The sequence below is a fragment of the Cervus canadensis genome, chromosome 11 (genome assembly GCF_019320065.1).
Source record: "Cervus canadensis isolate Bull #8, Minnesota chromosome 11, ASM1932006v1, whole genome shotgun sequence".
Classification (NCBI taxonomy): Eukaryota; Metazoa; Chordata; class Mammalia; order Artiodactyla; family Cervidae; genus Cervus; species Cervus canadensis.
The window spans coordinates 49,566,220-49,578,936 of record NC_057396.1 but is presented as its reverse complement, the minus strand read 5'-3'; the positions used below and the strand labels follow the sequence as shown (position 1 = coordinate 49,578,936).

The following is a 12,717-nucleotide window of genomic DNA, read 5'->3' as shown; positions in this document are numbered from 1 at the left end:
CTACAGTATCACATTAAACCCTCATCACAACTCTTTGAAACATAGGATCTTTCTCTCCCAATTTTCTGATGAGAAAATCAAGGCTGAGATGAATGCAGTTGACTTCCCACACCTGGAAAGTGATGAGCTGGGATTTGTCCTCATGTCTATTGGATTCCAAAGCAGAGGGAACTTGGTTCTGTTTTCCCAGCTGGAATGTCTCCAGCTTCAAGGTGAAGGTTCCTGTCACATCAGTTAGCAGCCACTACATCTGTTGTGTGTGTGTGAGTCAGGGACAAGTATGTTTATTAGAAAAAACACTAGGGTTTAAGAGGGGGATATCTGAGCAACCTTGGACCAGTTCCTGCCTTGGTTTCTCTAGCCACTGTGTGGAGATGATAGTTTTTGTTCTACATTCCTCACCAGGCAGCTCTGAGGATCAGTGTGAAGGGGCTTTGTAAAATGTAGTGCTGTGCAGTGCTGTGATCATGGAGAAGCTCTCACAGTCTGCAGGGGAGACAGCCCCACAAGGTCACCTCAAGGTGTGTACACCTTGTGTACACACAAGGCCAGTGCTCCCTTTCTTCTTCCACCTGAGTCTAGGTTCAGGAGACAGAGAATACTGAGAGCAATCAAAGATCCCAACCAGCTTCTCCAGCATCATCCCTTCACCATGATCTCTCTCTTAGACTACACTGTAGTCCTGCTGAACTAGTGGAAATTTCCCAAGCTTGACAGGGACTCTCTGTATTTTGAGCTTTTATCTGTGTAGTTTCTTCTCCCTGGACACTGTTCCCAATTTCTCCACCCGGTATGTTCCTACACATCTTTTAAGAATCATCTTAGATGTCCAAACTTCTAGGATGCTGCTGTTGACCTGGTTCAAGGCTTCCTATGTCTCCTCTTCATTAGAACACCAGTCTCCTGCCTGAGCTCTTGGCATCCAGCTTCTTGTTTCCATTCAAAGCCCCCATGGTGCAGCCTGCAGTCTTTCTAAAGCACAAATCTTGTCATGTCACTCCCTGCTTAAAATAACCAGTCAATTGACTGATCCATCAATCAATGCTTCAAGGGCTCCTCTTTGCCCTCAGGAAGACATCCAAAGCCTTCAGCTGGAACTCAAGGCTTGGTCCCCACAGGTATCTCCAGCTTCAGCTCTCCTCTCTCTCCTGATGGCCCTGCACATGTAGTACATCCCAACCACATCACTCTTTTTTTTTTTCCAACCACATCACTCTTGTACCATATCTCAGACACCCTTTGCCTCTCTCTTTTTAATAAAAATGTGATTTTTATTTATTTATGTTGTGCCAGGTCTTCATTGCTACATGGGCTTTTCTCTAGTTGCTGGGAGCAGGGACCACTCTTCGTTTCAGTCCGTGGGCTTCTCTTGTTGCAGAGTACAGGCGCTAGGTGTTCGGGCTTCAGTAGTTGCGGCACATGGGCTCAGTTGTTGTGGCTCACCTACCTTAGTGCACAAGCTCAGTCGGTGTGGTGCACGGGCTTACTTGCTCTGAGGCATGTGGGATCTTCCCAGACCAGGGACGGAACCTGTGTCACCTGCATTGGCAGTTCGATTCTTTACCCCTGAGCCACCGGGGAAGCCCACATCTTGCTTTCTTATTTGTTCCTATCTTTGCTCTTCCCACAGTTTCTCATGCCCATTCACATATTCTCTACCTGGGGATTTCCTGCCTAATCTTCAAGGCCAGCTCTGACTTAACCTTTTCTGGGAAGCCTTCCATGGTGGCTCCAGGGAGAATCCATAGCATCCCCTTCTCCCCTCTCCGAAATGACTACTCATTCTTTTGTTACTATTTGTCAGCTTATCTGCTTATACTGGGAGTTTCCCATCCTGGCCCCAAGGCAGCATCCCCAGCAGGGCCAGGACAGGGGTGTAGAGCAGCCATATAAATTGTTGGTTGGTTGGGTGGTTGAATAAATGAATGAATGAATGGTCAATGGATCCATATTTGAACCATCACTTCTTGGCCAGTGCCAGAACTGTTTCCAGCATTAGCCCATTTTATAGCAAAAGGGAAACAGAAGGAAGGGACTGCTGGGACTGCTCGAAGGGAGAAAGGAAATCAATAAAAATGTAAATCTGGTTGAGAAAAGCTGTCCCAGGCTGGCTGTGGGGAGAGATAAGACTGGGCTGGCTGAGCCCTGGCTGACAGTGGAAGAGAGATTAGGGGACAGGCAGAGCGGCAGCCGGGGCAGGGCAGAGGGAACGTGTCTCCCTCAGTGTGCCTCCTCCCTCTGTCTTCACTGTCCACTCCCACTGCCATGTGCTCCCTAAATTCCTTCAGGGACAGGAGAAGGGGAGGGAAACTTACAAATATTGATCATCAGGTGTACTGTCTGTGAATGGGTATATTACCATTATTTTGTCTTCATACTTTTTTACGGTACAAGAAGTAAGAAGAATCAACCTCACTTTACAGGTGAAGAAACCGAGAGGCAGAGAAGTTAAATCTTGCTCAGGGTCACACCAGGAGTCAGTGGCAGAGTCCAGATTTGAACTGACTCTAAAATTCTGTTCTTTTTTCTCCACTCCACTGGAGGTCTACAGCCAGGCTTGAGATGATCCCCAACCTCTGAAATCAGATGCACAATTGTGTATAAGTCTGTGTGCATCTTTAATGGGGCATCTATATTTTTTATCTGATTCCCTAAGGTGGTAGTCACCCACTCCCGTGTTTATAAGATGCTGCGTCCCTGGAGATGGTGGCCTTTGAGCTGGAAGTTTGGGCAGCACTTCAGGAGGCAAGCTTGAGAGACCAACGATGGAGTGGGATGTGAACAATGCCAGCTGGGCAGAAGGAAGAGCACATGTGGGGTTCTAGGGGGAAAGAATTCAACACATCCAAAGAATGACAGGAGTGCTGTAGGTTCTTGCTCCTTGGTTATTTGTGCTCCAATCATGGCTTCTGAGGGCGATCTGCCTGCCCTGCCATTTCTCAGGATGGATCTATGGCCCAAAGGAACTCCAGGCCAGGAATCAGGATGTCCAGTCTGGTTCCAGTGCTGTTCTCAGCTGGTTTTACCACCATAGAATCTAACAGGAGACTATACACCTTCTCCTCCAACTCCCAGGGACAGGATGAGAAGGTAGCTCACAAGTGCAACTGCTCATGGCTTTTCATTGGCCAGAAGCCTTGTCAGGGAAGAGGGCTGCTCCCTGTATCTGGGAGGTCTCCTGGCCCTTAGCTGTTCCACCCCTGGCTCTCAGCCCCATGTGTCTCTTGTGATTTACTCGTGGAGTCTCCTCATCCTGACCAGCCTGGATGATTTTAAACAGCTCAACTTCTTCGAATCTCAGCTCAACCCAGAGGTGGACTCAGCATGCAGCTAAGGCTGCTTGAGCATCAGGGCCTCTACCCAGGCCCAGGGAGAGGCCTCTGCGATACATCCCTGTTGTCAAGTTCTCGGGAAATTTGCAAAGGTTGACACTTTCACCAGAATGGGTCAAGACTGCTAGTTCTTTCCACTCCAACTTCCCTTGTGTCCCAGCTTCCCTTTATGTAAGGTTGTTGGCATGGGCATTTCTGGAATATGGCTAAGGGGGAGTGGAGTTGGAGATCAATTTAACTTGGGTTGGTTGGAATATATTTATGTGGTTATCAGTCACCTCCACGAAGAGATAAATCATTGCTAGCTACCTCTGTATAGAGAATGCCTTCTAGGACTCCTCCTATCCACAGTCCAACTCATTTGGCATTGTGACATCAAAGTGTTATATTCAGAGATCATCTGGTGACATGAATATGTTTTCTGCTGCCTCGCCCTGGAAATATATGGACAATAGAGGAGAAACAGGTTTGAAATCTACAGAACCAGAAGCTAGTCTATAGAAAATATTTCCAATCATTAGGGGGAAAATTTTGGAAGTGTGCACAACAGACAGTAAAAAAATCTTAGGCTATTTTTCTGAATTGTGAGATACATTGTTTTGACTTCTTTTTTAATTCTAAGTAAATATTCACCTTCTTACCTAATTTTGTATTCTTTTGCTTAAAGAGAACTTCCCGAGTTGTATAAGCTCCAGTTCTCACAAAATTGAAGTCTAATCCTGGCTCCAGCATTTACTTTGTGTAATCTTTGTCAAGTTGCTTATCCTTTCTGAACCATTTCCTCTTCTGTAAACTGTGAATGACAATTTGGGCAGGTAAGGACTTGGAAAACCTTGTGACCTTATTCCACTTCTGAAAATGTTACTAGGGAAAGTAGCCCAGCCAAATGAAAATGAGACCAGACTATATGGGGAGGGGAAGATGTAATATACAAGAAATAATGGTAAGCAATGAATCCAGTAAAACTTAAATCTAAATAACTGGAAATAATGTGGCTGCAAACTGTAATGCAGTTTGTAAGAAAGATTTCTGTAATAGAAGAGACACTGTGCAAGAACAAATTTATTGATAAGCTATATTTATGATTCCAGGTTATTTCTGCAAAATGTGGGAAACAAGAGGGAAGGAGGAGGAATATGAACATAGAAACAGCCTCATCTTGTTGGATGAGACTTTGAAATTCCTGGCATTGATAAATACAGGCTCAGATATTTGTTAAACATTTAAAGGTATCAACCAGTAGAATAAAAATGAGAATTAGAACGTTTGTATCTCCCTCTTCTTTCATAGGGGATAGCCCAAAGCCCTGCGACTGAGAGCTGCACAGAAGGCCAGAGCTTCTGGCTAAACCCCCAGCTTCTCCCCTGGCCCCCAGCACAGGGCTGGGCCTGGGTTTGGGAAGCTCCTGCTGATGACTCCCTGTCTCCTGTCTCCCAAGGTTGCATATGGGTGGCGACAGAACAGGCTGGGAGCAGGTTAGGAAACTCTCTCCCCTTCCCAGGAAGATAATCAAGCCAGATAAGACCCTGCCAGAAAATCAGACAAGGCCTGACACAGACAAGGGCCTGTTTGTTCAGACCCAAGCAGCCCACAGACCCACTTATTACATAGAATCAGGCATTATTGCTCCTGGATCACAGGGCTGGGCATCACAAAGAACAGGTTCTTATGCCAACCCAGGCATCACAGAGAACCAGATGTTATCCCAATATGTGGGTGTCACAGAATGAGACATTGTCTACACAATCCCAGCTGACACAGGGCCAGGCACTGGGGAGGAAATGGTGAAATTAAGATTCTCGTCACAGAAGTCACAGTGGTGGGCCCACGTCAAACATATGAAATCTTGGTAATACATGGATACCAGTGAGTCTATGATGACTGGGTTTGGTCTTCGAAATTAGAAAATGCCCAAGAGTGTGGCCTGGATCCCCCTCACCACCAGGCAAAGAATAGGCCTCACCCAGACTCTGACACCTTGAGGACAAGGGCTGGGATTCCTGAGTCCAGAGAGGAGGCTCCCTGCTCAGCGAAGGCCCTTGGGGCCTTCATCAGGCTTCCTGAAGGCCCTGCATAGCCTGGATGTCCTGAGTGCCTCCCCAATGCTCAGGACTCTGCCTCCAGGGGGCGCCAAATAGACACATCTCAGCAGAGGCTGTACTGGCCCAACATTCAGGCTGAGTGGGGCTGGGGAGGAGACCTGAGTTGGATGTCCTGGCCACATAGATGGTCCCAGCTGGAAGAGGCCTGAAAGCTGACAAGTTCATTTCCACCTGACGGAGATGGAGGCTGAGGTTCAGACGGAGGTTAAAGTTCAGATGGAGGATGAGGCTCCAGGTGAGCAGCAGAGAGGGGTCAGGACCCAGTGTGTGGGGGAGCCTGGCCTACGATTGTCCACTTCTCCATCCTAGGGCCCTGGGGGGAAAGATATGCGGTCCTTCCACCCAGGAAAGTCTGTTTTCAGGTCAGCCTGTGTGGCTGAGGGAGAAAGGCAGAAGACCCTCATGCTCCAGGAGGGGTCAACACAACAAACCCCCAAGGAACTCTTTGGTTCAGATGAACAAACACAGGCCCAGAGAGGGTCAGTGGCTTGCTCGAAGCCACACAGCAAGTTAGTTGAAGACTCACAATTGGAAAACAGGGTTCCCAATACCCAATTTCAGGCAAAGGGCCCTGAGGAGGTACTCGCCGTGGCTGCCACTCTTGGCTAGGATGGGGCCCTGGGACAGCTCACACTCTGGATTCCTCAGGCTCCTTCTTTGCCTCTGATGCTAACAGCTGCTGCTGCAGGCCAGGGTTTGGTATGGTCGCCTTGGTCTTCTCTTCTTTGTCCTGCTGCCTTAGGATGGCCAAAATCAAGGCAAAGCAGGCCAGAGCGCCTATCTTGAAGAAGAACTGGAGGCCGATGAACCTGGGAAAGAGTGAGGAACCCTTGAACTCAGGACCTCCCCATTCAAAGCCTGGATGTGCTGGGGCTGGGAGTAGATTCGGGTCAGCAGTCATCACCCGTTATGCGGTGGAGACACTGAGGCCTTGTCAGGGAGAGGCCTCCAGCCTCAGGTAGTGGATTCTGTCACCATGGCTTTGGCTGGGGAGACAGGGGAGCCCCTGAAGTTGACCCCCATAGGAGTCCTTCCTTGGAAGGGAGGAAAGGCTCTGAAAAGGGAGCCCTGGGTTGGAGGAGAAGCCTGGGCATCTCCCCTGCCCTGTCCTGACTGCCTCATGGCCTGAGCTGGCCCTGCCTCTCTCTGGGTCTTTCTAAGGGCTCAAGGGGCCTGTTAGTTGCAACTCTGGATCACCTCGCCTGCCACAAGAAAAGGAGGATTCCTGCTTCTCTGTCTAATTCACCAAGGCTCTTCTTGGAGTTTGCCTCCTCTAGGAAGCCCTCCTGGAACCATGCACTCCTCAGAGCTGAAAGTGAACAGCTCCCTGCTTCCAGATATGCTAGTAAGTCCCTCTCCTCAACTGTCCATCGATCCCAGGGCCAGCAGCCTCTCTGGTTCAGGTTCCTTTAGGCTCCCCATTATTCAGATGGGAAGACTGAGTCCCAAAAAAGGTAGGTCTCACAATGAGGGAGACAGAGCTGGGCCTGGATCCTAGGCCTTCTGTGTCCTAGAAAGAGCCATCTTCCTACCCTATGCCAACTTCCTGCCTTTCTCACCACTGCTTGGCTTCCCTAAGTCTCCCCTCACTCAGCCCCGCTTTGCTAGTTATCAGCTGTGTGACTTTGGACCACTTACTTAAATCTCACTTTCTTCATCCATCCAAAGGGGAGACACTATCTAGCTGGCAAGCCTGGGGATTAGCACTGGAGAGAGCCTGTGTCACCTTGCAGGTGGGTGTCAGCGGACCTCCCCTCCCTGATGGGACCCCAAGAATATTTCTAGCAGTTTCCCTATAGCCCCCTGGCAACTGGCCCCCAGGTCTCACCGGTTTCGAAGGAGGTCGTGGTCATAGTAGCGGCAGACGGCCCGACGCCCACAGCTCTGGGCCCAGTACACACAGGTGGTGTCGATGGCACTGCCGTGGATCACGGGGCTGGGCATCCAGGCTGAAGGAGGAGGTGCTCAGGGGGCAGTGGAACCTTGGCATCCCTGTACCCCTCACCCCGCCCCGTCCCTGGCACTGAAGCACTGGGCTCTGAGCCACTGGGAGCCTCTTGGCCCATTTGCTCCTCAGCCTTCAAGCCCACCCCTCACCCTCGTGTTGGATGCTCTTTCCCTGATAGGCTGTTTAGCTGCTTGCGCACCCACGTCCAGGGTATCTAGGTCAGATTTGGAGCCCTGTGGACCGGTGAAGCCTAAGGTCAGGGGCTGGTTCCCACCCATCCCTGTGCCCCCCAGGCCTGGCACACAGCAGGTATCTGGGCCAGTGATCCCCAGCATGTTCTTTACCCAAAACTCTCATGAGCATGAACTGGATCCCCACAGCCAGAGTCTTGTCTTCTTTCTTCACTCCCCTAACAAGCAGGGACAGGGCGACATGAGGATTGAGAGGGCTCCAGCCTTCAAGGGGTTCTCACCATCCCCCCTCCCCCACCACCCAGCATCAGCCTGCCCCCAGTCTGAGGTCCTTGGGGGGTAGGGCACAGGCTCCACACTCCCTTCAACCTATAGAGCCTGGTCCCAGCTACACCCACTGGCCATCAGGGCCCTGTGCTGACCTACCTATGTGTCACAGCACCCCTCTCTTCCCACCCCCTGGTCCCACCAAATTCTCCCCTTCCTTCTACAAAATTGGCAAAACTTGGAGCTGGTTTAACTGGTTGGAAGTTAAACATGGTTTAACTTCCCTGATCACTATGATACCTCTGCCTGGGTGGCCCTGGTGACCACTGACTCCTCTTAGTAATCCCAGAGTGCTTGCTATGGTTCAGTTAGTCTCTAGTGTGCCCACCCCCCACCATGTCACCACCATGTAGTAGTAAGTATAGTATTATGCCCATTTTACAGATAAAGAGACTGACAGATATTTAGACATGTTGAGTGACTTGGCCAAGATCCCACAGCTGATGGGTGTCAAGAGTCAGAATTTGTGCAGCACCTTGACTGCATTAACTCCTCTTGGGCTGCCTGCTGGGGCATCTGATTCCTCTACTTTTGCCCTTGCAGCCAGAAGGCAGGTAGATTGATGGATCTACCTGCCTTCTAATATTGTAAGTCATCCCTCTTCTAATTTTCTAGAAAAGAAATAGGGAATAACATAATCCCAGCCTAATGAAAATTTGGAAATATCCTGCTCTGAGGTCCTCTTATTCCAGCCTCCACCTCAGGAGGTGCTCACTCTGGCCTCAAGTGACAATTTGTCGGTCCCAGCAGGTATCCTCAGGACAATGACCAGGAAGATCTTGGACCAAGAGGGAGTGCACAGCACAGGCTGGATCCACAGTGGGCACTTAATCCCCTCAACACTTGCTCCTGACTTTCTCTGAGCCTCAGTTCTCCTATCTATAAGATGGGGAGAAAACTTCATCTCAGCAGCTGCCATGAGGATGATGATACGCCAGCCTGATCTGCTGCAGGGGCCCGGGACACCGGCTTCTTCAAACCCGTCTCTCAGGATTCCCTGTCTTGTGGTTAGGGACCTCTTGGTATCCCCCAGTTCTGGCACGCCCCTGCTTTCACCTTAGGATGAGCATGAAGGAGGGCGTGTGGGTGACACTGGCCAGCGCGGCACCCAGGCTGATCAGGATCATGAAGGGAAGCACCAGGTGGCTGCAGGCTGAGTCGCAGGAGCCGGCTGGCACGGGGCCGCCCCCCGCCACGCAGCTGCAGTTGGTGTAGAAGACCTAGGGCGGGGAGGGGGGGAGAAGAGCCTTCAGGAACCTCTAAGGACAAGCAGCTGGCCAAGGGCATGAAGCTCCAGGAGGCTTGTGAGGGAGCCACGGACACCAACGACAGCAAACTGGGACAGACCTGGCTGGATGCTGGGACTTCTGACCCACTGGCTGAGTCAGGATAGCTTGAGCGCCAGACAGTATCTCTACACAGGCTGTCTGCACACAGGTGGGCTGAGGCTGTGGGGAGAGGGGGGCATGGAGAAGAGAGAAGGGAGAAAGAAGCAGAGGAGAGTCACCCCCAACACAGCACACAGACACACACATGCACGTCCACTACACATACACATGTATGTGCTCACACACTCTCACACATGTACATATAATCACACACTCATACCTGTACACACATACCTTCACACATATGGACACTCACACCCCACACACACGCTCACGCACTTACACACACTCACACACCACATACACTCACTCATTTTTTTCCCCCAGCGATGTTAAGAATGTTCGAAATTCCTGATGGTCTGTGCAAAAGACTAAAGCAGCAAAGAGTATTTGAGGGGAAGGAACTCAGATTTCCCAATCCAGTGTCCACCTTTCTGCCTTCCTGAGGTCTTCCCGGGCACTGGACGCTAGAGTGGATTCTCAAGGAGAGATTCAAGGACAGGATGGAGAGAGAGGCAGACATCACAGGGGCAGTCTTGGATCAGAAGGTTAGGGAGGACCAAGGAAGGCTTCACCAAAGAGAGGAGTTGGGTTTGGCTCTTGAGGAAAGAATAGGAGTTCACCAAGAGGAAAACTGGAGTGAGTAGAGGGAGTGCCAAATGTAAAATTACAGTGGCATGAAAGAAGCCAGAAAATCTTTCCTTGTGCAGCAGCAGAGTGCATGTACGCGAAGGCAGAGGGGAGGCCCTCAGGGTGAGGGGACAGTGTGTGCTGGGGCCACACTGTGAAGAGCCTTGGACACAAAAGGGAACCTGACTACCGTTTCCAGAAGAGGGTAGGTTAGGTGCCCTGTCAGCCATCCTGCTGACAGTGATTTAAAACACTGGATAAAATATTGAAAGCAATGTTCCAAAAGCATCCATAGGTTGGAAAAAAGGAAAAAAATCCTCAGGTTCAGAACTAAGTGAGGCGAACCCAGGGAGGCGAGAAGAGTCCTGACGGGTTTTGGCCGCCAGGTGTTTGCAGAACCCTGTACGATGGAATGCAGCTTTCCAGGGTCTGGGGGCTATAGGGCCAGAGGACAAGTCCTGGCCCTCCCTCCAGCCAGGTGAGAAGCGTAATAGGAGATGCCTGGAAAACTGGGACCCCACCAAAGGCTGAAGAATGAGGAAAAGCAGACTGATTTCTAAAGCGCAAGGAAGTGTCCTCAGGCTGGTGTGGGGTGCATTTGATTCCATCCTTCATTCCCACCCCCAGGTGGCCTGGAAAACCCCCAATTCTTTCAGAATTGGTCTACACCACCTCGGGCGCCTGAAGGGAGCAAAGCTGAGCCAAGAAGACCTGGCTTTGCTCCTCTGCCCTGTAGATCAGAGTTTCCCAACCAGTGTGTCCCAGAGGCCCTTGGCCTCAGCCAAGAGACAGGTGAGCAGGGACGCCAGCGGCCCTCGGGATGACCTGGTGAGCTCTGGGTAGAGAGAACCCTCTGGGCCTTTCACTTCAGGCTGTGGCAGCTGTAGCCTCTTCCTAGTGTGGAAAGGACTGGGAAGCCCTGACGTGGATGCCCAGAGCCACAGGGAGATTTTAAGCATGGGAGAGACGAGACCTGATAGCACACAAGCTGCTCTGCTGATTCAAGAGGGTGGACCTGATCCAGGAGGCAGGTGAAGAGGCAGGAGGGAGGGAGAGTGGGATGGAGAAAAGGGTTTTGATTCGAGAGATACTGCTTTGGCCAGAATGTTCATTCGGGTTTTTCCCAAACATACATCATATGGGAAAACCTGAACGAACCTTTTGGCCAACCCTATATTTAGGAGGTGGAATTAGGGCAAGGTAACACACACACACACACACACACACGCACACACACACAGAAACGGAGAGAGGAGAGATTGGAGACCTAGGATTCCAGCTTGGGTGACTGGGTGCTCCATCCGTTGCATGACAAGGCTATGCTGGCCATATATGGGTCCCCCGTGAGCACACACCATTTGGACCTTCACTACACTGAGCAGCCCACTGGGTTGCAGATACAACAGAGGGACAGGTAAGTGGATAAATATACCAAGGCCAGGTTACCAGAAGTGAACAATCCTGTTCTGAGAGGCAGAACGTTGCCGGGAGGGATGAAAAAGCTACAGGCCTTTCTCTTGGAGTTTTCCCAGCCCTTTATTCATATTCATCTAATTCCATGGCAGGAAGTTCTTCTTATGAATGGCTTCAATCTCTCCAGCGGCTTCTGAGTCTTACTCCCTAGGGCCCCACCCCCTGAGCCCTAGATGCTACCAGCCATGCACATCTCCCGTTTTTCCTCTGGTCCTTTACTCATTCATAAATGGTTACTGAGTGGAGCTGTGATGGACACTGACTGACTCATCCACCCCTGGGCTGAGGAGCTCAAGTCAGCCTGAGGAGGCAGGCTCATCAGGAGACAACTCCAGGACTGCCCTGGCAGTCCAGAGTGATCCCTGGTCCAGCAGGATTCCACATGCCACGGTGTGGCTGGGCCTGTGGGCCACAGCTACAGAAGCCCACGCACACTAGAGCCTGTGCTCTGCAACAAGAGAAGCCACTGTGATGGGAAACCTGCATGCTGCAACTAGAGAAAGCCCGTGTGCAGCACAGAGGACCCAGCACAACCGAAAATAAATAAAGCAATTAAGTTTTAAAAAAGAGAAACAATTCCAGGCCAGTGTGACAGTTCCTGAGTGTCAACCAGGACTCAGTTGCACCCTCCCCCAAATGCCATCCCTAACACCACCTCTGAGGGTGCTCTGGAGAGGGAGCTGGGCTTGGAGGGCCAGAGCCCTTGGTTCTAGTCCCAGCTCTGGCATCAAAACTTTGGGCAATGCCTTGTCCTTTCCTGGGCCTCCATTTCCCATCTGTATAATGGGCATAACAGAAGTGTGTATCACTGCATCCTTAAAATTTCTCAGGCTGAGTGCTTTTCATGGATCATGTCACCTGGCTGTTCACTTAATAAATGTATCTAGATGAGTTCTGCACAGTGCCTGGTATATTGCAGGCACTCAGTACTCTCACCCCCACTTTGCAGAGCAGGAAACGGAGGCACAGATTAAACCATTTGCCAAAGGTAACAGAGCCAGCTGGAAGCAGAACAGGGGTCTGAACCAGATAGCCTGGCCTCAGTGCTCATAGCCCCATATCTGCAGGAGTTCACAGTCACCTCGGGGATCCTGCCCCAGCTGCCAGGGCCTGGGGACCTCTAGAAGGGTCTCAGGGAGATCAAACAAGGTCAGGACAGTGAGTGCTAGGACACTCAAGAGCCTGGATTGCAATTATTCCAAATGCAAACAGCATACATAGCTCGGGAGGCGCCTGGCTGGCTTCTGAAGTACCATCAACCAGGTGCTTCACTCCATGCCTGCCTGTGGGGCCCAAGTCCCTCCCCATAGGGGTCTTGGGCTTAGA

At 50.8% G+C, this 12,717-nt stretch overlaps 1 protein-coding gene across 8 annotated transcripts in view; it reads right to left on the bottom strand.

Moving 5' to 3' along the window:
- Nucleotides 1-4,376: 4,376 nt before the first annotated feature.
- The window catches only part of SLCO2B1 (solute carrier organic anion transporter family member 2B1), a 51,796-nt gene continuing 43,455 nt past the window's right edge, over nucleotides 4,377-12,717 (bottom strand). For all 8 annotated transcript variants that reach the window (XM_043481667.1, XM_043481669.1, XM_043481665.1 and 5 more), the window contains 4 exons: nucleotides 8,957-9,120; nucleotides 7,727-7,791; nucleotides 7,263-7,383; nucleotides 4,377-6,243 (listed from right to left, as the gene is read on the bottom strand). In XM_043481667.1, coding sequence (XP_043337602.1) covers nucleotides 6,063-6,243; nucleotides 7,263-7,383; nucleotides 7,727-7,791; nucleotides 8,957-9,120 — 531 coding nt within the window. In that variant the 3' untranslated portion in view covers nucleotides 4,377-6,062. The remainder of the gene's footprint in view (nucleotides 6,244-7,262; nucleotides 7,384-7,726; nucleotides 7,792-8,956; nucleotides 9,121-12,717) is intronic.